Source organism: Lepus europaeus, chromosome 10 (genome assembly GCF_033115175.1).
Source record: "Lepus europaeus isolate LE1 chromosome 10, mLepTim1.pri, whole genome shotgun sequence".
In the NCBI taxonomy this organism is placed as follows: domain Eukaryota; kingdom Metazoa; phylum Chordata; class Mammalia; order Lagomorpha; family Leporidae; genus Lepus; species Lepus europaeus.
In genome coordinates, this window is record NC_084836.1 from 112,595,236 (window position 1) to 112,620,704 (window position 25,469).

Consider the following 25,469-nt stretch of genomic DNA (forward strand, 5'->3'; position numbering starts at 1 on the left):
CACTGGGCTGGCCTCTGGATGCCACCACCAACGCACAGAGCTGGCACAGGCGGACAGCTTAAACTGTGTCACGGGGAAATGACTCGCGAAATCCCTGGAAAACTATCAGACAAGCAACTGGCATTTTTGCCACCAAACTGCAAAGCAAAGAATGGAAAAGACGGAAGAGAGCATCCAAATTAAGAAATGTGAAAGACTAATTATCACAGCAGCCTTGTTTGGATCATGATTTGAACAAGAGTAGGTGTGTGTGTGTGTCTGTGTGTGTTACACACATAAATAGGTACCTTATAACCTTTATGAGACAAATGGTAGAAATTCAAACATTGATGAAATATTTGAAATTAAATTACATTTTTATTTCCTGTTAGGTATGATAATGGGATTGTGGGTATGTGCAAAGACTCCCTATGTTTTAAAGATCTATACTGGGAGCTGGCGCTGTGGTGTAGCGGGTAAACCCGCGGCCTGTGGTGCCAGCATCCCATATGGGCACCAGTCCGAAATCTGGCTGCTCCGCTTCTGATCCAGCTCCCTGCTAATGCACCTGGGAAAGCAGTAGAAGATGGCCCAAGTCCTTCTCCCTGCACCCACGTGGGAGACATGGAGAAATCTCCTGGCTCCGGGCTTCAGACTGGCACAGCTCTGGCTGTTGCAGGCTTCTGGGGAGTGAACCAGCGGATAGAGGACCTCTCTCTCAGTCTCTCTCTCTCTCTTCCTCTCCTTCTCTCTCTGTGTAACTCTGACTTTCAAGTAAATAATAAATAAATCTTTAGGGGAAAAAAAGATCTATACTAAATATTTGCAGATAAAATGATTTAATTCTTGGGGTTTTCTTCAAAGCACTAAGGGAGAGGAACAGTGGATGGCAGGCTCTGCCTGGCTGCGAGGCCACGTGATCCACATCCGGGGTTCCACCTAGTCTTACGTACGTCCCAAGTTCTCCTTAAGGACACAACACGTTCGGGAAGAATTTCAATGGAGGGAGCGCCCAGCTCAAGCAGCCGTGCCCCGTCAGACCGCCCTCTCCCGGCCAGAGCTCACCCTCCGATGGGACGGCCCCCTCTCACCTTGTTCTGTTTCAGAGCACTTTTCTCTTTCATGTGGGGACAGTCTTTCCCAGTGACGATGGCCTTAATGTCTGCAACAGGAACTGACAGAGGGTGGCATTAGCCTCTGGAGGCCTGTGCTGGAGTCGGTGCTGGCAGGGAAGCCTGGGCAGAGTGCCCAGGAAGCGCAGTCCCCAGCCTCAAAGGCCACACTCGCTCGGGGGGGTGGGCGGGAGGGTGGCCTTGGACGGCTCCCTCCTCGGCGGTCATTTCCCATAGACCAGGGCCTGGCGAAGCTGTGTCAAAGCTCTCCAGGGGTCACTTCGGGGCTCCTGGATTCATCTCCCCAGGGTACGGGGCCTTGGACACCCCTCCCTTCCTCTCCCCCTCCCCATAAGAAAGCTGACAGTGGCACCTGCTTGCCAGCCGCCCTGGGGGCCATTCTGCATGTATTACTCACGCTGTCCCCTTCGGAGGGAAGTGAGGCTATTACTCCTGTTCTACAGGAGAAGAAACCAAGGAAGGGGGCAGAATTCCCCAGCAGGGAAAAGGCCAGGATCTGAATCCAGGATGCGGCTTTGGAGATTTTGCTCTTAACTACTGCCTTTCAACTTGGTCATGATCCGCACACGCGTGCCCACGGCTGATCGCATGCATTCTCCACACAGCCCGGTGAGGCAGGCCAGGCAGAGACGGCCTCTGAGAGAGGGAAACAGGTCTGGGGCAGTGAGGGCCCGAAGGCCAGGGAAGCAGCTTGACACGGCCAGCACCAGCACGCAGGTCTCCTGATGGGCCCAGCTACCACGACGCATCGACAGAGCGAGAACCTACTTTTCTCCTGCAGGGATTCGAACGTCACCTCCCCCTGAGGGTTGTCGTCCAAGTCGCCATAGTGCAGGACCTTGTGGTTCAGGGCCAGGCGGCAGTACCAGAAGCGCTCTGGAACACAGGGGAAGCCAAACAGGTCAAGGACGGTGCCGGGAAAGGCCCGGGCCGCCAAAGGGCAGCGTGTGGGCTGCCTGCTGCCCGCGGGAACGCCTCCCACCTTGTCTCCGGCGATTCCCAATCTTGCGGAAGCTGCTGCCCTCACAGAGGCGGTTCAGGCGCTGCTGCTTGATCAGCTCCAGGATCTCGGGCTGGATCTTCTCCCTCAGCTCCCTGGGGCAGACACACAGCGAGTAAGCCAAGGGCCCGGCGACGGTGGTGGTTGTTGGGGGCCGGCGGGGCCGGCGGGGCCGTACTTACACGATGGGCGGGGACTGGAAGTCATCCTGACTCATCCTCTCCGACTGGCGCAGTCGCAGGATCTCTGAGTAGCTCAGGCTGCGCAGTTTGCTCTTGAACTGATCCAGGGAGTTGGGCTTGGACGGCAAAGCTCGGGTGATTTGCTCTCGGACCACCTGCATGACCTGCGGGGGAGAGGACTGCTGATTCCCGCCGCCACCGTGGGGAGAGGACCGCCAGCTGTGGTGCACCTGTGCACTCTCCCGGGCCGGGGTCTGAGCAGAGCAGCCACTACAGACCCGGGGCTGGGCGAGAGAGCGTGCACACCTTCTTAGGTTACCCGGGCAGGTGACTGATGGCGACACATGGCTTAGTTCTCGCACATTTCAAATAGTCAGAGGGAAGGAGCCCGGGGCTGGAGTCAGAGAGAAAAGGCGCAGATTCTGTCCCCTCATCTGTTGATGGAGCAACTCGCTCGACATCCTCGGGCTTCCATCTACTTGTGTTTAAAGTCAAGGGAAGGAAGTGGCGTCTCCTGCAGCGCGAGACGCCGGTGCACGGAGAGCACGGCACGTGGCGCACCGCGTGCTGGAACACGTGTCTGTTCCTCTCAATCGGCGCCCATCAGAGCAACAAGCAGGACCCCGCACAGCCCTGCAGTGCAGCCTCACTAGTGGGGGGCAGATGCACAAGAAGAGGGGAGACTAGAGGACCACACAGAAGCGATGCGGTCGGCTGACCCTCTCCTCTTCCTGCTTCCCAGATGGGTTACGATGGGAGGACCACCTTCAACACTCAGCTCTGAGGGGCTCAGCTTTGGGGGCCCCCACACAACGCTCCACTGGAGTGGGGTCCCCAGAAGGCCCTGAGGGGTGGCCATCTCCTGAGAACCCGGGACGTGCACACCACGTCAGTCCGCTCTTGCCTCTCCTCACTCCTCCAGTTCACAAAACCACAGCAGTGCCTGCACACAGCAGGTGCCTGGGAAGCGCCAGCTGTTCCAGCCAGCTGTTCTGGCTGTGCCCTCACAGGGGCAGGAGAAAGTGCTGGCTTCCTGGAGCAAATGAAGGCCCGGGGCACCATGGGAAAGACACTTGCTCAGGGTCACAGAGGAAGCCACGATGAGCTGTGCCTGGGGCCCTCCGACACCCCAGCTGTCTGACTCAGCGCCGCAGGTCAGCTGGTTTTCCAGCTGTGGGGTCCCCCGGCAGTGGCCAGTGGTCAGAGGCTGCCGTGTGACAGCTTCCCTCTGTGCGCCCCAGAGCCGCTGTGACACTGACCTTGTTGAAGTCCTCCGCTGTCGCCCTCATCTCCTTCCAGGTCTTGTTCAGTAGCTGGATGCAGATGCCGAAGAGCTCTTCAAACGCTCGGTCGTGGGTGAAGAACATGGGGTGGTAGTCGTTGCGCCCTTCATTTGCTGTGCAGGTGGAGAAACGGGAAGCATGAAGGGCCCGCCGTGGGCCCGGAGCTCCTGTCCAGGAACTGCCTTCTCCACCCGAGTCCCGAGGACTGTGGCTAACGAGGGCATGGGACGGGCCTTTCTCCACTTCCTCGGCCATCTGCTCCAGGGTTTGCCCTGTTGCAGACTCAGTTGGCCTCACACGAGGCTGTGGGGTAGCTCTTGAACGAGGCTCAAACCAGAGCAACACCTATGACTCCCGGATATCAGACCAGGGTCCATCATTTCATGCAGTAATTAGGAACAACTGAAAACAACCCCCACCCCCACCCCGAGGCTGTCAGTCCTACTGACATCCGCTTATGATCTCGGGGTCACCGGGCTCTCGACCGCAGGGACTTACGGAGCTCCCCAACCTGGAGGATCTCACAGAGCATTTTCGTGAGCTCGATGGCACTGCGGCCAAAGGGGCACTCGTGTTTGTCTTCTCGGCTGCTGTTCTCCAAGACAATCTGTGGGGGGAGAGGAATGGGAGGGTTAGGGCGGGGAGAGGGGAAGGCAAGAGACGCGGCTCCAGGAGCAGGAGGGAAGGCCCCGCCTTTACCCGGATGTAGGTATCCTGGTGGACTTTTGCCAAGTACAGCATGTTGTCCAAGGCCAGCATCCCCGGAGGAGTCTGGGTGAAGTCTAGGGCTGGGTTGATGTGGTTCTGGAGAGGGAAAGGTTTGGTCTGCGATGTGATGCCCTGCTGTGTGCGGCATGAACCGAGCGGAAGCCCCATCGCCCTGCTCCCTGTGCCACCGGCACCTGATTCTCCTGTCTGGGATCTTTTTACACACCCACCTCTACTTCAGAACCGCGAGCCCTGGGGCGCTGGACTGTGGCGGCCTCACTTGTGCTCCCAGCGCTGTATATGCCGTATGTACGAAACATACTTAAGTAAATTAACCCCATCTTCACCTATCATCTATCACAAATATCCACTGTAGCTCTGCCAAGAACTGAGCAGCTTGGGCGCCAAGATCCCCTCCCCACCCTGGCCGGCCTCCTGGGTCCTCCTACAGGTAGGTTCGTTTCATGGGGCCAAACAGTGCACCTGCAAAGGCGCCTCCACAAAGCAAACCAAGCATCAGGGCCCTGCCAGCTTCCCGCTGCCACCCGTTCCAGGGAAGCCATCATGAAGAGGTCCTCGGGGCCCTATTTGGCTGGGCCTCCAACCTCCTGTCCGGGGAGAAGGCCTACCATCATCCATGTTTTGAGTACTTACAGTAAATCCGAGCATTTTGTAGTCCTTGGTGTACATGGCTTTGCGTTTTTCAGTCCCACTCCCAGGGACGTTGCTAGGATCAGAGTCCGCATCAAATGCGATCCTCCTCAGTTCAAATATAATGTCTCTTTGAGCCTGGGAGGTGGGACAGACAGCAGAGGTGAGTCAGCCAGGTGAGGGAAGCGAGGAGAGAAAGCCTGGTCAGGGCCAGGCTCTGCTGGACCAACCTCTGGCCCCAGCCAGTCTCTTAGGAGGCATCACCTCTACTGCCGCACAACAGAAATGGGCACGGCCCACAGGAAGTTGCCAGCAGGCACAGCTCATGCTAGAGTTTCCAGGGAAGATGCAAACCAGTTCTGCAAAGACCACGCCCAGTGCCTGGCCCACAGAGCAGGGCGCGGGGCAGCACAGCCATGACACGCAGCATAGGATTTAAGCCAGGAGGGCAGCGCCCCTCTGAGCACCTACCTGGTCATTGGGGTCCATCTTGGTCATCATCCTTTCTTCCAGGAGGTTAAAGGTCAGGACTTGAAGGACATAGAGCTGATGGGCCATCTCTGTTTTGATTGGGCGGTTCCCGCGGATCACATGCTAGAAAAAGCGAAGGCGGGAGCAAGGGACTGAATGGGCCGCCTGGTTCACTAAGGAGGCACGCCCTTGCCGCCGGCCGGAACAGCGCTTCCTCCCACCCTCGGGGACTTGGGGACTCCGTGTTCCATAGGGGGCTGCGCGATGAATGAGCTGCATTCAGGCAGACGTGAGTCACTGCAGGCCCTTCCTCCGCACTCCCAGGGCCGGGACCACAGCCCACCCTAGCCTCCCCACACGGAGGAGGCTAGGCCCTGTCAATCAGGCACCTCCCAGGGCCACTCAGTCCAGTGGATAGCAAGCCCGGATGCTCATTTTCCCCGTAGAAAAACGGAATGTTTCCATAGCTTCACCAGCCAGGGAGCCCTCAGAAAAGGTCGTTTCCTTTCAGTGCTCCTGAGACACCCACACAGAGGAGGAGGTGGAACTCCACGATGCAGCCCCCATACTCCCGTCACCCCGTGTTGTCCCTGCTCCCCCACCCCCTACTCTCCAGCTCCCTCCCCCCACCCCGCTCTGTGCTTCCGCTGCCCTCCCCCCACTTTCGGCCTCGTGTCTTCTCAGCTGTGCCCTTGCGTGTCCTTCTCCCGCACGCTACCTCCCCCGCTGTCTGTCCCAGTCGATCGCCACTGCACTGTGTTCTCACCCCTGCTCTTTCCTTCTTGCTCCCGTGCTCTGGGTCCCCCTCTGTCTTGAATTCTGTCCCTTCACTTCCCCGCAGGCCACGGCTATGCCCTCTACTGGGCAGTTCTATGTCTCCAGGGCTGTGTGGGCTGATGCGGCTACCAGTAGTTACATGTGGTCATTTGCAGTTAAACCAGTGAAAGCCAGTTGAAGTTACACGTTTAGCTCCTCGGTTGCACCAGCCAGCCTTTCAGTACCTGGCAGGCACCTGTGGCAGGTGGCCACGGTACGGGGCAGTGGAGGCGTGGCGCACTTCCCCTGGCACAGAAGGTCTACCGACAGCACTGCTCCCGGCTCTGCAACCTTGGACCAGTGTCTTTCAAGCTCCCTCTAACTTCAGGTCGACTCTCAGAGCTTGTTCTGGTTCTGATCCATTGCTTTAGATGTGTGCAGCCCAACGTGGCAGCTATAGGTGCATGGAGCTGTTGAACACCGGAAGTGTGGCTCGTCCACAGCAAGATGTGCTGTAAAACAGACCCCAGACCTCCAAGGCTTAGGAGGAAGCGTGAAGTACCTCCTTAGTGGTGTTTTTCCCTTAGCACAGATTGAAGCGATGTTTGGGGTAGCCTGGATTAAATAATTTTTAAACTTCATTTTTCCTATTCCTCTTTTTAAAGTCGCTACTAGAATGTTTAACATTACCCATGTGGCTTTGTCACATGTGCAGGGGACAGTGCTGCCAGACCTCTTCCCTCGTGGTGTGACGCCAGAGTTCTCTCCCCGCTCTGTAGTCTCCTTTCTATGCTGTGCGGCCCACCACAGTCGCCACCACTCACATATGGGCGAGTGGAACTAGAGGGGCTGGCGTTGTGGCATAGCGGGGCTGCTCCACTTCCGATCCAGCTCCCTGCTAATGCACCTGGGAAAGCAGCAGCAGATGGCCCGAGTGCTTGGGCCCCTGCACCATGTGGGAGACCCAGAGGAAGTTCTTGGTTCCTGGTTTCGGCTGGCCTACCCCTGGCTGTTAACAGCAATTTGGGGAGTGAACTAGCAGATGGAAGATCTCTCTCCAACTCTGCCTTTAAATAACTTTTTTTTTTTTTTTTTTTGGACAGACAGAGTGGACAGTGAGAGAGACAGAGAGAAAGGTCTTCCTTTGCCGTTGGTTCACCCTCCAATGGCTGCCATGGCCGGCGCACCGCACTGATCCGAAGCCAGGAGCCAGGGGCTTCTCCTGGTCTCCCATGGGGTGCAGGGCCCAAGCACTTGGGCCATCCTCCGCTGCCTTCCCGGGCCACAGCAGAGAGCTGGCCTGGAAGAGGGGCAACCAGGACAGAATCTGGTGCCCCGACCGGGACTAGAACCCGGTGTGCCGGCGCCACAAGGCAGAGGATAAGCCTATTGAGCCGCGGCACCAGCCTAAATAACTCTTAAAATTATTAAAAAAGTAAACTAGTGCTATAATCACACATGTGGCTCCCCGGCCACACTGGGCTTATTCTAGGTGCTCAGCAGCTGCACGGGGCTTCCGTGAGCCCACTTTAGTTGATAGTTGATCCCTGCCCCCTCCCCCGCCCCGGCCTCAGGACCAGGCTCTCTCTCCGAGATGCGCCATGCTCGCTTTCTCGCTCTGCAGCACAAGACTCAGTCCCAACGTCCCCGTCCACTCCCCCCACTCCCCCCACTCCCCCAGCTTACTTTCTCCTGCTTGAGGGCTCTGTGCCTCCTCCCCCTGCACCTTCCTCCCCATCCCTCCCAGAGCCCGGGGCCTCCTCCTGCCCCCAGTGCTAGCCTCCTCTCTTCCTTTGCCTCTCTAAGCCTTTTCTTCCCTACTGTTTCCTCTCTCTGCCCTGATTTCTTCCTACCTGTCTCTCCTTCCTGCCTCCTCACTCCTCTCCATGATTTATAAGACACTGTGAAGAGAGGAAGGTTCGTGCGCTCTCGGTCTGCGTTCACTTCAATCCCTCCCTTAGCAGGCACCGTGGTGGGGAGGAAGTCAATCACTCTGGGCAGCTCTGGCTCGCGGCACGGCTCCATCCCGAGGAGCAGTTTCAGAGGTTCCCTGGGGAGTCTTACTCCGCTGCCAGGTCCCTGCAGCCACACCCCTGTACGTCAGTGAGCGGGCAGGGACGATCTCCCTGCAGAACGCCCGAGCCCGAGTCCCGACACTGACTTCTCCTCTACAGTTGGATCCTGGCTTGTTCACAAGGCTTGATCCGGAAGTGAGCTGGATTTCTGAGCCCATAAGGTACATGTGAGAATCAAGCTGACTATACTTCCGCCAGAAGGCCACCCTCACCCCCACATGCAGGGGTGGTGTCCAGGACGGCTGCTCAGCAGTGCTGGCCACCTGCGCGTGCCGTCACCAGAGGCAGCAGGCTAGGATCGCTGGGGCAGGGGCTCCTGCTGGGCGGTGACCAGGGCCGCAGCCAGCAGGGAGGAGCCAGTTCCTCGAGGTGCAGTCTGGCAGACGACTCAAGTCTGCAGACGCGCAGAGCTCACTCCCGAATTCTCTCACCTGTGCACCTGATCAGGCGGGAGGAGGCAGGGTGCTAGCCAAGCGCCAGGCACCCGCTAAGCGCTGTGCACGCACCAGCTGCTCTAGTCCTCACAACCAGAGAAGCACATGGAAGCCCAGGGCAGTGATGTGACCTGCTCGGGATCAAAGGCTGGCCAGTGGCACAGCAGGGGCGGGTGGGCTTCCAGGCCCAGCTGCTGCATTCCTGAGCCCTCGACACGGCTCCTGAGCTTGCATTTCACTCCCCTCACTGTGTCTCTGTTCTTGTCTTTGACAACTGCTGTCACTGTCTTCTTTTTATCCAGACCCTTGGCTCTCAGCCCCAGCCCCCAGCCCCCTTCCCTCAGCCCTCGGGGCTACAGGGACTCAGACCTCTTTCCAGACCCTGGCCCCCGACTCTATTCTGCTTTCTTTCCTCGGACAGTCTCATCACACACACAAGTCCTTCGGTGCGCTCCTCCTAAGCTGACCGTTGGTGACTTCTCCAACCTGACTCCAGGCCCTCAGTTGTCCTTAGGAATGACGAAGGCTCCTTGGCCCACGCTCCCCAACTCCATTCGCTGCTGGGTTCCAGGTGGCTTCCGGCTGGAACCCCTACCCCAGCTGGTCTGCCCTGATCCTCCTAGGCTCACCTGAGGGCTTCCTGACAGCCACTCCCGCAGGGCCCTGCTCTGTCCCTCCTACACTCTACACCTCTACTAAGCCCTGCCAACACCTTGCCACGGCCACTGTCTGTCCCGCTGGGCCAGAAGGACTTGCTTATTTCTCTCTGGTCAGGGTTAGCGGATGAATTCCATTCCTTTGCTGTATCTATTCCCACGTGTTCCCTCTGGGGCCGCAGGTGAACAAGCAGTCTAGCTGGCTGGAGCCCCTCCCGGAGGCTCTGCGAGCCCGGGTGCAATGGTGTCCTAGGCTCAGCTCGGCTCACGGAGGAGTACTAGAAGAAGGTTTCCAGTTTAAGAAGGTTTGGTACCTGTCCTAAGTTTGCTCTGCACGCCCTCCCCACGCAGTAGTAATTCAATAGCACATTACCTATGCTGAGTATTTACTGCCACAAACGTAACCAAATACACTGTGTTCCAGGCACTCACATTCAGGATTATGGACCGAAGGTGCTTCTGTGCGAAGGCGTTGGCCATGTCCTAGGGAGAAGAATGAGCGAGGGTGAGGCAGGGTGGCAGACACGCACCTGGGAGTCCTACGGAGAGGCAGGCCGAGCCGAGCTCTGGGGCATCTCCTCTGAAAACTCCCCGCCCTCTGCAAATGTCCTCAAGTAGAGTCCCCTTCCCAGTGGCACACTCGCTGCCTCGTCTTCAAAGAGGGACACAGACTGCTCAAGGACGAGACATCGTGGGACAAAGATGCCGAGACACCGTGGAACAAAGATGCCAGGCGTGGACACTGCACGCGCGTGGGGCACACAGCAGATGACGGTTGCCAAGCCACATGCAGTGTTCCAGGCGGACCCCCTGCCAGGGCGGGGAGGGGCTCTCCCGAAGCTGCAGGGGAGGAAAGGGCTTGGCCCAGTACCCCCTCTGGCCTCCAGCAGAGAGGGCTGGGCACGGCTGCCCCAGAGCAAATGGACCCGGGATTCTGACTGGTCAGAAGAGCAACGTGTCGAGTACTTTTGGGCAAATTTTCATAAGAGATGATCTTTTTTATTTTATTTGGCTCAGATTTTGACAGCTACGTGTTTTATTTATTTAGCACACCCAGGAAATAAAGTGCCCCGCGATAAGTCAGTCTTCTCAGGAACAAAGCTGGGAGGGTTCTCTTGGAATCATTATTTTGACCATTCTTATGCAAATCTTAAAAAATACATTATAAGTGAGTGAGGAAAAAAAATCCATCATATACATTTATTTCTGAAGAGTCTACAATGATTATAATTTAATCACTGCCAAGGCCTTGGCTTCATCAGAAAGAACATCGGTTATTATTCTGTGTTGTGTCGCTAGAACACCCCGAGGAGCTGTGGAGATGCGAAGCTATTTCCCTCTAAACAAAACGGTCCTGGATTACAATGCTTTTAATTTTTCTGACAGCTTTTCATAATTCTGTCTCCTCCCTCCAATGTCAGCCATCGCTTCTCACTAATGTTAATTAGCATGACTTCCCATTCCAACTGCTGCCTTCACTCCACCGCAGAGATAATTCTGCCTCAGTAGGCCTGGGGGAGCTGTCACCCTCCCGCGGAGCCGTATCTGTGAGCTCTGCCATCTCTCCCAGGGCTCGCAGGCCGCCCTCACTCTGGCTTCCCAGACACATCCCACATGGCCGAGGCTGCCAGCAACAGCAGATTTCACTTCGCATCCTCTGCGCACGGCCCGGCTGGCAAAGGAGGAAGGAAGCCTAGAAGCGTCTTTGGTAACCGCAGGGGGTCAGCGGACATGAAGCTCACCGAGTGGGTAGCTGACAGCGGTCTAGAGCTGGGATATAAAAGTCGTAGACCAAAGCCTCTCGCAGTGCTGGGGGCAGCGCGCGCCCTCTCTCGCAGCCTCTCCAGAGCGTCCTCTAGCCCAGGGAGGAGCATCCGCACTCCCTTCTGTCAACTGCCGAACCCTGTCACAGCCCTGCCGTCTACTCGGAGTCCAGAAGGGGCACGGATCTACCTTGAGTCCTGCGCTAGCACAAGCAGGAAGGCGATGCTGCCGCGTCGTCTAGATGGAAGCCACAGGCTGTTACTGACTCTGACCTTCCCTGGTTGAACCAGAGACCCCGCGCAAAGGCAAGCGGCAGAGGGGAGACTGGGTCCCCGTCCCTGGGGCAGGCACCTGCTGATCCTTCCTGGGACTCCAGCCTCACTCGTGCTGAGCGTCCTGCCAGCGCGCCACCTCTCCCTGACACGGAGACCGGCCCAGCTCTGACCTTCCCACCTTTCCACACAGCGGGGCTACTTACAGTGACAGGCAGGTCTAGAGGATTAAGGTGCTTGTCCTGCCGGCAGAAAGCAAAAGGCACAGAGAGAAGCAGACGGAATGAGCTTTCGGCTTACGTTCAGACGAGGACCGGGGAGGAAGAGGTTAACGGAGCCAAGCCATCCAAAAAAGACGAGGACAGACAGAACCACAGATGGTACAGGTCCTCCCCCTCGAATCTCAAGAGCTGGGCGCAAGGCCCCGCTGGGATTCCATCTTACTGCGCCCATGGTATGGACAGAGTAGAAACGTTCGACTTTTGTGTCGCACTTGCGCTTCTATCAGAGACACGGAAATGCTAGTGTCGGAAGGGCCCTTCAAGGATCATTTCACCTGGCCCCTTCCTTTCAAAGGAGAAACTGGGGCGCACAGAGGCTAACGGCACTACAGCCCGTGGCAGGAGAGGGGCTCCGTCCCAGGCCCCAGCACTCGCGGGTCAGAGTTTGCTCCACCACCTGGCTGCTCCTGGTTTCTTCATTTGTAATCAGGGCAGAGGGCACTCCCGCGTCACAGGGAGGAAACTGAGGCGAGGTGGGGCGGGGCGGGGCGGGGCGGGGCGGTGTGTTTAACACCACATGGCTAATCGTCACGCCCGGTGTTGGACTCACTGGCCTCAACAGCGATGCCCGGGGGCTCCTCTTCCTTACTGCTGATCTCTCGATCCTCCGGATCAGGAGCCAGCAACGACGGCCACGCTGGCCCATCAGCTGCTCATGTAAATGAGGTTTTACAGGAAGACAGCTGTGCCGTTCACTCGCCTATCGTCGCCACCTGGTTTTGGCTTCAATGGTAAAGTGGAGTCGTGGCCAAACAGACCCTATGGCTCGTGAAGCAGGAAGTATTTGCTCCCTGGTCCTGCAGAGGGAAGGCCTGGCTACCCCCTCCCCACCCTGCCCCCAGGTCTTCCTCGACAAAACCGCCCTGCTGGACTCTGACCACGGCGGGCTGGGGGGAACTTTGGGGAGAGTGGGGTGAGAGTTCTCACAAGGAGCCCAGGTGGGAAGTTTGCAAAGGCAGCCACAGACCTGTCGCTTGTCCTCGGGAGCCTTCAGGAAGAGGGCGTTAATCAGGGCAATGGCGTAGGTCTGGATCTCCTGGTTGGAGCTGTGTCAATGGAGAAGGAAGCAGAGGCGGATTAGAAGGCCGAATAGCAGGACTGCGCTTAGAGACACTCACTCACAGGCTAGAATCAGATAATGATCGGGGCTAAGTCTGAAACCATTCGAAGCAGGGATGCTCTTGACCCAGCGATTCCTCCAACAGGCCTTCATCCTAAGACAGTTATCAGAGAGCTGTGCAAATTCACCGACAGGTGTTACTCTAAAGTCCTCTTAAAACAGAAAGAATGGTAAGTAATCCAAACGCTCCCAACGGCAACTCAGCTTACACATGAGAATCCCATGCAATTATTAAAATCATGTTTTAGGGTAAAGCTTCTTAACCTAGGGTCAGGGATGGGCTTAGAGTGCCTGTGAACCCCAGCACTAGTATGGACACCCGAGTAGTTCATTAACTGTGACTACTTTTCCCAAGGAGGCAGGAGTCCGAGGTAATTATTGGATTTTGAAAGGTATCTGAGATGCAAATCAGGTTTAGAACTACTCTTTCTGAGTGATCTTTGCCATGGAGAAATGTTCAAGATATATTATTCAGTAAAAGAATAGCAGCAGGTTAAAGCCCCAGCCTGCAGTGCCGGCATCCCATATGGGCACCGGTTCCAGTCCCGGCTGCTCTACTTCCCATCCAGCTCCCTGCTAATGTGCCTGGGAAAGCAGCGGAGGATGGCCCAAGTCCTTGGGCCCCTGCACCCACGTGGGAGACCTGGAAGAAGCTCCTGGCTTCTGGCTTCGGATCGGCGCAGCTCTGGCTATTGTAGCACATGAAAGATATCTCTCTCACTCTGTGTGTGTGTGTGTGTCTACGTCTCTCTGTAACTCTTTCAAATAAATAAAATAAATTTTAAAAAAAGAATAGCAGTAATCAAGGTATGCAAATTATGTGTAGTAAGATCCTGATTGTGGCAAAAATATGCGTAGAGAATGAAGACTGGAAGGACGTTCAGGTCGGTGGTTAACAGTGCTCACGTTTGGAGGTGAGACAGCAGGCAGGTAAGTTACTGTTTGTGCTTTCTGCATTGTCAGGCTTTGACTACACACTTACATTATTACTTTTTTATTTTTCAGGTAGAGTTAGACAGTGAGAGAGAGACAGAGAGAAAGGTCTTCATTCCATTGGTTCACTCCCCTAATGGCCACTACGGCCGGTGCTGCGCCAATCCGAAGCTAGGAGCCAGGTGCTTCCTCCTGGTTTCCCATGCAGGTGCAGGGCCCAAGCACTTGGGCCATCCTCCACTGCCCTCCTGGGCCACAGCAGAGAGCTGGCCTGGAAGAGGAGCAACAGGGACAGAATCCGGCGCCCCAACAGGGACTAGAACCTTGGGTGCTGGCGCTGCAAGGCAGAGGATTAGCCAAGTGAGCCTTGGTGCCGGCCACACTTACATTATTTTAAACAAACAAAACAACTACAACCGCACTCTGGAATCTGTAATCCTGTCACTTGATACCACGTGTCCACCTGCTGTATCTTGGGTGTGATCTGTGGATCTCTCTCCATGGCGGCTGATGGGCTTCCTGGTCAGGGAGGGACTCCTAGGAGTCTCGTGAAGGGACCAAGCGTCCCCCCGCAGAGCACACGAGCGCCAGTGATAGCCCTGGGGTCAAAGTAGTCACAACGGACCCCCGAGAAATGCCATATCTCTGTTGTCCTACTCATTCCCTATTTAGAGGCAAAGATACAGAGGCAGGCGCGAGGTCACAGGAAGATCAGAATTGTCTACCCAGAGTTTACAGTGTCCTCACACCAACCAGTGTCTCCGTGTCCCCGTGTCTCATAGTCTTGTTGGCTCTTTGGATGATAAAACCTGAGGCTAAAGAACTTCTGAAAAGTGACCAGGAGAAATCAGAGCTGCAAAAAAAAAATAAAAATAAAAAAAAAATAAAAATCACTGCTTTCTTTTTACTTGGGCTGGTGGGGGACACAGGTCGGGAGTGTAGCTGAACGAAGAGGAGGCTGCTAGAAACCCCCAACTCTGGGAGCCGGGACTCCCTCTGGAACTGGCGGTGGATTCTGGCCGCGTTCTGGCCACACCCACTGGACTAGATGTGAACAAGGGTCCGGAAGGGATCAGCAGGATCATTGCTTGTTGGGGAAGTCCACAGCCTTACACTGCGCAGACTGGTTAGGGGTGAAGTCAAGCGAACAAAGAGCAGAGACACTCGTCGCCATCTGAGTCTAGGATGTGCTTCTCAAAAAACAAACAAAAGGAGGCGCTGTTTGGCCTGGTGGTCAGGACATCCACAGCACACCTTCAGGTTCCTGGGTTTGACTCCTGGCTCCGGCTCCTGACCCCCGCTTCCTGCCAAAGCAGACACTGGAGGGCAGCCGTGCTGGCTCCAGTAATTGAATTCCTGCCACCCACGTGGGAGACCCAGACTGAGATACTGGCTTCCAGCTGCAGCCCAGCCCAGCCCAGCCCAGCCCAGCTGTTCTGGGCTTTTGGGAAGTGAACCAGTGGATGGGAGCTCTCGCTCTTGGGCTATCTGTCTCTCTGCCTTTTGAATAAACTGGAAAAAAATTTAAAAATTAAAAAAGCCCCAAATTTCTTAAATACCTAACCTATGCTGGCCACTATGCTAAGCCCTTTTGTGCCCTAAACTCTTTTGATCCTCTCACTGTCTGAGAGTTGGGGTCTAGAGACGAGAAACTGAGGTCAGAAGAGAGCAAGCCACCTGCTGAAACAGAGACCCGGGAAGCAGCAGGGCACGGATCTGAACTGCCATCCCGATCTCACGTCTCACACGGCACTTCTCACAATTCGCACGGCGCGTCGTGAGCTCAGTAAACACTCGTTCAACAAATACTGGCTGAGTTTCTACTCAAAGTAGGGGATGCAAAATGATTGGCCCCTGTTCTCAAGGAGCTCACAGTTCAAAATGGGCAACAGATAAAACACACACAGTATTTTATAGAAACACTGTCACAGGTACAGAGACTCCTGGGCCCTCAGGGGAGAAAGCCTCGAACACTGTCTGGCACCAGTGTGGGGGAGGGGGTGGCAGCCGGCATTTTAGGAGCACAGAGGGTTCCAGGCAGGCCCGTGTCCTGGTCAGGCCTGAACTCGGCAGCGGTGTGGAAGGTGACCTGAATGAACCAGCAGCCTGCAGCCTGGAATAGAAGCAAGGCAGAGGCAGGACTGAAAGAGTTAGGGGAGAGAAGAGAGCACCGAAGTGTGGGGTGGGGTCTCCTACTCACACCTGCAGGTGGGCGATGAGCTGCCCCACGGTGACTTCCTCAGCGATCTTCTGGTACAGACTCTGGCTGTTCAAGACCATGCTCTCCAGGATGGCCAGGGACCTCTGAAGAATGGACACGTCCACCATGGGCTGGCTCACGTACCCCGCAATCTGGAGCCAGAGGGGGCGACAGATCAGAGCTGGATGTTCAGGCACCTGACGCCAGCCCTCGCATCTCTCCTCTGAGACTCGAACCCTAGGCGAGGGTGATTCACGCGCAGATCATGGTTTCCCTACAACGGTACTTCCTCAGAATCTAACAGCTTATCCTGTTCTTCAGAATAACAGTTTAGCTGTGAGAAAGCCGGGAGGCTGAAAGGGCCGTGAAGCCTTATCGTCTGAGCCCCCTGCTCAATCCCATCACACCCTCCGCACACGGCCACTTCACTTTTGTCCGCATAGCTCCAGTGTGGCCGCATTCCCAATGCCACAGCCGAGGATCAGTGAAATTCTGGGTCAGCGGATGTAACAACGTTCATTAGCTTCAGGTCACTTTGTTAACGGGCACAGCCCCCCCCAGATGGAAGAGAGCACAACCAGAGGAAGCCCCCGCCCGCTGAGTTCACTCTGACAACCCAAACAGGCTGCTGCACGGATTCGGGAACGAATGCACACGTCTTAATCCGGAGAAGGAAGCGCTCAGGACGCAGTCCTCGGGGATCATACTGGCTGACGGGCTGGCTGCATCCCAAATCTGACAACCCAGGTCTACTCTGGCCACAGTCCAGTCTGAGAGCCCCGTTCCAGCTGCCCAGCACAGGCCCTTGAAAGTGCAACAGGGTAGAAATCTTTCAGGAGCCACAGGGAGACCGGCGTTTGAGGGTGGAAAATCTGGCCCCAGATAGAAGGCCGACCCTTGGGAGAGCGGCTGTTCTGCCCAGTATCTCCCCTGTAGCCCACAGGACAACCAGCAACTGAGGGAGGAGAGAAGGGGGAGGAGGGAGGGAGCGAGAGAGGCAGAGAGAGGGAGGGAGCCAGAGAGAGGATGAGTGGATGCCAGAGGCCTCACCTGCTTAATGAAGGTGATTGAAACCATGTCCCAGGAGACAATGCCATGGTCCATGAGCTCTAAGAAGGCAGTCAGGGTGAATGCCAGCATCTCACTGTAGCTGAGACACGTGCAACACACACACACACACACACAAAATAATAACGATTCAGTCGGGGAACTCAGGTGCAAAGGCAGCCACCAAAGGGACAGATTTCAATGTAAACACCCCTCGGGAAATCAGTCAGTGTAGCACTAGCGCCCGCGTGCACCCTTAACCAGATGAGGAGTAGACTCGGGTTTCCATCACTGGAGAAAAACCTGACTGCTCGGCTATAGCTTCGCCTTCCGCAGACTGCTGCATCTCAGGGAAGCAGGATCACTCATCTGCTCCCCAAGACCAAGGGGACAGGAGACCACTGTCGGTCTGCAGCATCACTGGGAACCTAAGGAGCTTACGTCCCAGGTTCACCTGCAGCCAAGAGGCAGCAGAGTGCACGAGACAGAGCACAGAGAGCGGCATGGGTTCAATTCCTGCCCAACCAAGTACTGACTGTGCACACGCTATCCCTTCCGACTTCAATCCCTCCCTCTGTAGAGTCAGGTCGGCCTCACAGCAGTACCCACAGGGCTGTGGTGAGAACAGGCTGAAGACGTGTGCAGAGCCCCCACGGCAGGGCTGGTGGAGCAGGAGGGTCAGATGCTCTCTCCTTGTTCCTCCTCTGTAAATGCCTAATCCCTGAGACATCTGTGCTGCGCTCCAGAATTAACAAACCACAGTCCCATTTATAAAGCGTGTGCAGACACACACCCTCACAGCCGCGCTGCAAGGGCGGTATTACCCCATTTTAAAGAGGAGGACACTAAGGCCAGTCTACGCCCGCACTCTTGGGAGACTGCAGAACTCCCAAGTCAGCGTGGACGGCAGCTGAGGGCTTCAGAACGTCGGTGCAGCTGCAAGGCCCAAGACTGAAAACAAACAGCTACGACCTGTTGCTTGGTTTAGCTGGAAATTTTCGTAGCTGATCCCTCGCTCAGCTGAGGGAAGCTTTCTGATCCCCTCTCTGGCAGTTTCGGCTCTGCAGGCTTCGCTGGAAACCTCCACGCCTGTGTACTCACTGCTTGTCACAGGCACAGCTCCCTAACACACTCACCTCCACTCTGCAGTGTTACAAACCTCTGGTCTCCTCCCTACCCCCACACCCCTGAAAATAGGTGGCAGGGACACAGCAAATAGGTAGGGGCAGCCTGTGGCAAATACAAGGCAGGCCTGTGTGCCGGTGTGCATACAGGGTGTGTGGGGGTGATGGTTAGGAGTAGACAGACACTTGTTCAGGGAGACGACGGACAGTCTGCTCATCCACCCCCCTCCCCCCCTACCCGGCCCAGCACTTCCTATCGAGGAAGAGGGCTGCCCTGGGCTGACCCCGCCTCCTTACGTCTGTAGCCCCCGCTTTGCTACACACTTGGTGCAGCACTGTCTGGACTGCTACTTAACCTGTGGGAGTCCAGCTAGACTACAAGGTTTAGACCCACGAGTAAATCAGACCTCTCTGGGTGGGCTCCAGGGCTTGGCACATGGCTCTGCGCACAGAATGTGTTCAATAAACTCCTCATTTGACTCAATGGAAATCAGAATAGGAGGCCCTGTAGAGCGTCATGAATCCATGAGAGCCCCAGAACAAGAGCTTGGTGCCACTCACTGGGACAAGAGCTTGGTTCCACTTTCCACGAGCCTTGTCAGCACAACGATGCCATCCATGTTGATGAACTCGGTAGCAAACGTCACGTCGGCAGAGAGCTTGGCCAGCTCCTTCATGGCGTCCAGCCGGGTCTCCATGCTGGATGACTGGGTCCTCTCCATCAGCTGGCGGGCAGCCCGGGACTGTGAGACCAGGGACAAGACATTGGCCATCTGCTCCTTGCTCCGGGTTACTAGTCTGTGGACAGCTCGCATGGGCCTGTCTGTGGACATCCAAGCCCAGGGCATAACGAGTTTTTCACACTGCTTAGGAGTTGCTAAATAAATGTTTATTTGAAGATCAATCAGGGAATCACCAGTATGCCAAGACCAGTCTTTTCTGTGCCACTTTGGTGTATGGATTAAAAAATAATTCCAGCCAAGGAAAAACAGGAGATCCACTACCTGCGATAAGTCACAGAAAAATAGATACTGGCTTAACAGGGCAGAGTTTTCTACTAATTGTAGCCGTCAGACAGTGGAAACGGTTCCTCTGAGACACTGAGCTCCCTGTCCCCAGCAGCAATCAAGAAGAGTCCAGACAACAGCGTGTCAAAGACGCTGCGGAAGAGCTTCTCGTCTGGGTAGAGAATTTAATCTGACGACCTCTACAGGCCCTTTCAGTCCTAGAATGCGATACGCCTAACAATTTCTTCTTAACGTGTGCTCTAAGCTGGCATCATTATTCCTCCAGGCAATAGTCTGGGGAGCTTTTAGGAAGCCACACACAGTTAATTTCCAAATATGCCTTTTTTAAAACGATGGCTGGCAAAGACGAGGCTTCTCTCTCCCGGCACGTGGACGTCTCCTAGCGGGACGCTTGCCCGCAAGCTGTGGCTAACATCCCCGCTCCGAGTTCATCGATCTTTCCTTTTGCTGGGTTTATTAACTACAAAGCCAGAGCCTCACCACTTACCACTTTTTCATTCTCTATTTTTTGGGAGTGTTCATTTAACTTTCTCCCCTGCAAAGGAGGGGGCTGGCACTGTGGCACAGTGGGTTAACGCCCTGGCCTGAAGTGCCGACATCCCATATGGGCACCAGTTCTAGTCCTGGCTGCTCCACTTCTGATCCAGCTCTCTGCTGTGGCCTGGAAAAGCAGTGGAGGATGGCCCAAGTCCTTGGGCCCCTGCACCCATGTGGGAGACCCGGAAGCTCCTGGCTCCTGGTTTCAGATCGGCCCAGCGCCGGCTGTTGTGGCCAATTGGAGAGTGAACCAGCGGATGGAAGACCTCTCTCTGCCTCTCCTCTCTCTGTGTAACTCTGCCTTTCAAATAAATAAATAAATCTTAAAAAAAAAAAAAAAAAAGGAAGACTCAGGGGCACACACATTCCTGCAGTGTTTTGTCTTGCGGTGCTCAGGGTGTGACCGGAACCCAGTTCCTGCTCTGGCCACTCGGTCAGGGCCACTATCCCCCACCCCCCAACTCTCCTCTTTTAGTAGCCCAAAGACAGCCCTCGTCCACACAGAAATCCTGCAAATCCTGTGGCAGAGAAAACGAGCCCCACAAGAAAAGGTCACAGGATAGAACGATCGGAAGAGCACTGGTCTGCATCACACTTGGCAACTTCCAGCCCCAAATGTCAATTTTCCTCCTGGGACAGCCTTTCCAGGCTGCTGCTCCCGCTCCAGAGATGCGAGGTCTGTGAAATGCCTCGGCACTTCCGTCCGAGAGAATACCTCCCGGGAAGCCAGACTGGCCACACTCAGGAGGGAGGCGTCAAGTCCTTAAGCTGAGACGAGTTCAGGGGGAAGACAGGGGCAGAAGAACATGACAGTGAGAAAAGGGCTCCGGTCAGACAGGGCTGGGCTTCAGAGCCAGCTTGAGGGTCAGCTTGATTTAGCTGAGTGGCAGGAGGCAAGGCATTTAACCTCTCGAGTCTTGGTTCCCTTTCCTGCAAAATGGAGCTGTCACCAGTCCCTGTCCCATCAGGTGTCGGTACGGAACAGATACATGTGCACCAAGCACCTAGCAGGATGCGGGCCGTCAGTCCCGCCTCTTAGATGAACCACTTCCCCACCACCTCCAAGCAAACGGCTGCCAGCATGCCCTTACCTTTCGGGCACAAACGGAAGCAAAGATACACCCAGGCCGACCACCTTCCTCGGGGCCTGGCAGTCAGGGTGCCCCACCCAGCAGGGTTCTGTTCTGTCAATCGCCCCTTCTTCCCGGCACCTCCCACCTCTCCCTTGTCCTTCTCAACCCAGGGTCCAGGACGCACACAACCCTGAGATCTGTGTTACACCTGCGAAGGCTTGGGAAGGTGGGGAACCGAGTCGATGGGGGGGCAGGAGTGTGTGTGGCGGAGACCTTTCACTGCCCTTGGTCAAAGCTTTTGATGTCTGAAACAGAATGAGGCTAACCTGTTTTCAAACAGCACGTATTTTAGACGCGACATTCCCCGTGAGCTCCCGCCTCCCCCATTTACTTCCTTTTAAAACCCAGCTCCTTGGTAGAGTGGTGGACCCAAGTGCGTCACCTTTGAACCCTTCTTGTACTCAACCCACGGCCATCGGGCCACCCAACCTCCCCTCCAAAGTGCTTTTGAGACCACCCATGGCCTCCTGACCTCCGAGGACCGCAGACAGCTCCTGGGACACCGCACACGCCCGGTTTTCTCTCTGCCCTCTGGCTGCTTCCACAGTCACCTTTAGGGACAAGTCATGCAGGAAGCGGGGAGGCGCCCACGTGGGGCTGCTGGCTGAATAAAGGAACTAAGGAGGGTGAGCACCTACCGGGGAGACGGCCAGCTGTAAGATGGTCCCGTTCTTAATGTCACTGCGAGTCTGTGGCGCAAAGAGAAAAACGGGAAGGCCGGAAAGTGACAAAATTGAACAATCAAAGTAGCACAGCAGGCTGAAGCAACTAGAACTTTCTGTCATTTTGAAGTGCAGTTGGCATTCCGACTCCACAGGCCCCACAGCCTTGGAGCCGGGCAACCGCTGACCAGAAGTGTCCCGAAACAAACTTGTGTCTGTCCTGAACATGTCCCTGGGTCTTCCTGACATTACCCTCCAAACAACACAGCGCAACGACCACTGACACAGCAGCGCAGCCTGCAGACGCCTCCGTCCACGGGGCCGCGCTGGTTTATACACATGCACCATGTTAGATAAGAGGCTTCTGGTATCCACTGGGGGTCCTGGAATGAATCCCCCCGACACCAAGGGACAGCTGCCATTGCAACAAGGGCCCTCCAGCCAGGCCCTCTTCTCTGTGGGCTCATTGTCAAAGAGCTTCTAAGATCCCCTTCCAGCGCCCCGGGCTCCCAGGATGTAAAAGGCACCATTTCTAGCCACTAGCAGAGAACAAGGCCTGGTGCGCCCCGATGTGTCCAGGGGACGGAAGCTGCTTGGACCCTGCCTCTTCCTCAGTGCGGCCCACAGTGCGGCCGCTGGCTGCCGTGTCGCTCTGCCCCTCTGAGCACTGACCTGCTCGGTGATGTAGAGCTGGGGACCATCCGCGTACCGGAGGGTGTAATACTCCGGGTTTGGCAACGACCACCTGTGGAATCAAAACAGTACATCCCACTCGGCCACTCCTCGGAGCCCGTGCAGAAGCCGCAAATAAACGGCTGCTCAAGGGGCCAGGAGACCCCCGTGCAGCGCAGTGTGTGTGTTGGGGCAGGGTGGGCCGTGGGGCAGGACGAGGCTTTGAGGCTGGCTTTCTGAAAAGAGCCTTCTTTGCCTTCCGTAAGGAGTATGCGAGGGTGGGTGGATCTCAGGTGCTACCAGGACCTCACTTAGGCCACTCCTGGACTTAGGGTGAAATTAAGATTTACAGGGTCCACAAGAGCCCCACCAGGGGGCCTCCTCACTGGAGCTCCTCGCAGAAGTCCCTTCAAGCTTTGGCTGTTCTCCTTTTGTCCTAGCTGCCACCGTCAAAAACAAGGTCAGCTTCAACCTACCCGTCACAGACCTCCTTGATGATGGATGCCAGGGGACGTTTCTGAAAGAGAGAGAGGGAGATCCCAACAGCAGTCACATCCTGACAAGGGGGCTCCCAGGCAGCATAAAGCTGGGGCGTAAGAATACATTTCCTGGGGCCGCGCTGTGGCACAGCAGGTTAAAGCCCCAGCCTGCAGCGCTGCCATGCCATATGGGTGCCAGTTCGAGTCCTGGCTGTTCCACTTCTGATCCAGCTTTCCTGGGAAAGCGGCAGAAGACGGCCCAAGTCCTTGAGCCTCTGCACCCGTGTGGGAGACTTGGAAGAAGCTCCTGGCTCCTGGCTTCAGATCAGCTCAGCTCCGGCTGTTGTGGCCATTTGAAGAGTAAACCAGTGGATGGAGAACCTCTCTTTCACAGTCTCTACCTCTCTCTGTAACTCTTGTCTTTCAAATAAATAAAATAAATGTTTTTTTAAAAAAGAATAAATTTCCTTCCTGGTAGTTATTTTTCTTTCCTTTTTTTTTTTTTTTTTTAAATTTGAAAGGCAGAGAGACAAGGATCTCCCATCACTGATTCACTCCCCAAATCCCCACAACAACCCGCACTAAGCCAGGCCAAAGCCAAAGCCCAGAGCTCAGTCCAGTCTTCCACGTGGGCGGCAGGGACCCAGGCGCTCGGCCATCCCCATCAGCAACCACAGTGTGCGTGAACAGGAAGCCGGGATCGGGACTGCAGCTGGGACGCACACCAGGCACTCAGACACGGGATCTGGCATCCCAGGCAGTATCTGAGGGCCATGCTGAATGCCCCCCTCCTGAGCCGGGTGGCCAACCTTCCCCAGGGGTGGCTGGGCCCTCTTGTGTGGCTGGTTCTTCCCCTGACACCAGTGGCCCTGTCTCTACGGATGTCCCCTGCCACACGTGCCCCGTATCCTTCCCTTGCGCCTGTGCTTCTCATTCCAGGAGCTTACCTGGTCAATCTCCAGGAGCTGGGCATTAGCCCCCGGCCACTCAATGGCCACTTTGACAATGTCCGCCGGTGGTGGCATCGCTCCCCGTGGGCCCTGCTCCTCCACGACACACACGCAGACTCAGCTGCCTGGAGAGAAGAAAGCACGAGGTCAGCAGGCAGACTTTCACTTTTCACTCTGGTTTTGGAGCGATGGGGTCTGAGACACGGTCTGTATACGGTAATACATGGAACTTGGCTTGAGTTTTTCCAGATCATACCACAACCTCTCCTTGGGCTTTTGTCTCTCTAGATTAAATCAGCAAGCAGAAATGCAACAAACCTATCTCTCGTCTACAGATCAGCCAGCAGCGAGGTCTGCCAACGTGACGCTCGGTTCAGGGTCCAGAGGCCGCCGCGGTGGAAGACGGTATTCACTGCGAACTCCTGCCTTGGGGCGAGCGGCGGCCTGGAAGCAGCGAGCTCTTCCTGCAGACGCCCTAGGAGGCTCCCGAGCAGCACGGCCCACGGCACGCTCGCCTGCCACCTCCTTACTCACGGCTGCAGCTCCTTCCCCTCAAAGGACAGAATGTGGAGCCTCCTCCGTGTGGGATGACGCGGGGTTCAGAAAATGGGGAAGAGAACTGGGACAGGAAATGCTATTTTAGTCCCCACTGCCAAGGGCAGGGCTGCTGAGGGCTCAAGTGGAGGGGGTTAAGGCTATCGCCACACAAAGGCCGCTCTATAGAAGAACAAGGCTTTGAAAGTACCTCTAACTGCCCCCCACCCAACTTTTCTGCAAAATAAAGGAAAAATAAATCATTTTGAGCAAGTCTGGAAGATGGGACCACGTGACTGGTATCCTAGGCAACTCTGACAGCTTGGTGGTATTCCAAGCAGTAGCTAAAGCAGTTTCTCTCCCAAGGTCTGACGAAGGGAAATCGCTCGACTGGATTCTTCCAGGGTCTACACTCCTTGCCTGCGGCCCAGCAGAGACCCCTCTCTTAATGAAAAGAGCCCTTCTACACCTTCCAAGCTTAGCCCCTCACCCACGGCTCACCAACAGGACTGCCATCCTCTCCTGGCACGCTAGCACAGCGTTTGCTAAGTGTTATTCATATAAGCTATCAATTTTTCAGCCCAAACACAGGTGACAGCTCACGGAGCCTGGTAGGTACAAACCTCTTTAGTGGAAAGGTGTGAAGTCAGTCCCCTATAAACCCACAGGCCTCAGCAAGAGGGAAGCATGGTCAAGGTGAAGGTGGGCTGTTTCAGAAGTCAGTGGTCGCCAGCGCCACGGCTCAATAGGCTAATCCTTCGCCTGCGGCGCCAGCACACCGGGTTCTAGCCCTAGTCAGGGCACCAGATTCTGTCCCGGTTGCCCCTCTTCCAGGCCAGCTCTCTGCTATGGCCCGGGAAGGCAGTGGAGGATGGCCCAAGTGCTTGGGCCCTGCACCTGCATGGGAGACCAGGAGAAGCACCTGTCTCCTGGCTTCAGATCAGCACGATGCGCCGGCCGCGGTGGCCATTGGAGGGTGAACCAATGGCAAAGGAAGACCTCTCTCTCTCTCTCTCTCACTATCCACTCTGCCTGTCAAAAAAAATTTAAAAAAATAAATAAATAAAATAAAATAGAAGTCAGTGGTCACAGGTACCAGCAGGGGCCAGCGTGGCAGCAGCAGCACATCCCCAGAGTCCTGGCTACTCTGCGTCAGACCCAGCTTCCTGTGACTGCGCCTGGGAGCAGCAGACGCTGGCTTGGGTCCCTGCCACCCACGTAGGGGACTTAGAGGAAGCTCCAGGCTCTGGCTCTGGGCCGGCCCAGCCCTGGCTGTTGAGGCCATTTGAGGAGTGCACCAGAGAATGGACAATCTGCTTCCCTTTTCTCTGTCACTCTGCCTTCAAGTAAATAAAGTCTTATAACAAAAACAAAAACAGCATTTCTAGAACATGACAACGTAAAA

The 25,469-nt window shown here is 55.8% G+C and overlaps 1 protein-coding gene across 1 annotated transcript in view; it reads right to left on the reverse strand.

Annotated features, from left to right (window-relative positions):
• ELMO2 (engulfment and cell motility 2) overlaps positions 1-25,469 on the reverse strand; it is a 39,260-nt gene that overhangs the window by 3,260 nt on the left and 10,531 nt on the right. The window contains exons 2-19 of the mRNA XM_062204292.1: positions 23,528-23,655; positions 22,578-22,618; positions 22,102-22,174; positions 21,406-21,456; positions 18,631-18,812; positions 16,949-17,048; positions 15,899-16,050; positions 12,613-12,691; positions 9,761-9,811; positions 5,408-5,530; positions 4,940-5,074; positions 4,277-4,381; positions 4,076-4,184; positions 3,554-3,690; positions 2,295-2,458; positions 2,095-2,207; positions 1,881-1,988; positions 1,071-1,153 (exon numbers count right to left, since the gene is read on the reverse strand). Of these exons, the coding sequence (XP_062060276.1) occupies positions 1,071-1,153; positions 1,881-1,988; positions 2,095-2,207; positions 2,295-2,458; positions 3,554-3,690; positions 4,076-4,184; positions 4,277-4,381; positions 4,940-5,074; positions 5,408-5,530; positions 9,761-9,811; positions 12,613-12,691; positions 15,899-16,050; positions 16,949-17,048; positions 18,631-18,812; positions 21,406-21,456; positions 22,102-22,174; positions 22,578-22,618; positions 23,528-23,605 (1,884 nt within the window). The 5' untranslated portion in view covers positions 23,606-23,655. The remainder of the gene's footprint in view (positions 1-1,070; positions 1,154-1,880; positions 1,989-2,094; positions 2,208-2,294; positions 2,459-3,553; positions 3,691-4,075; positions 4,185-4,276; positions 4,382-4,939; positions 5,075-5,407; positions 5,531-9,760; positions 9,812-12,612; positions 12,692-15,898; positions 16,051-16,948; positions 17,049-18,630; positions 18,813-21,405; positions 21,457-22,101; positions 22,175-22,577; positions 22,619-23,527; positions 23,656-25,469) is intronic.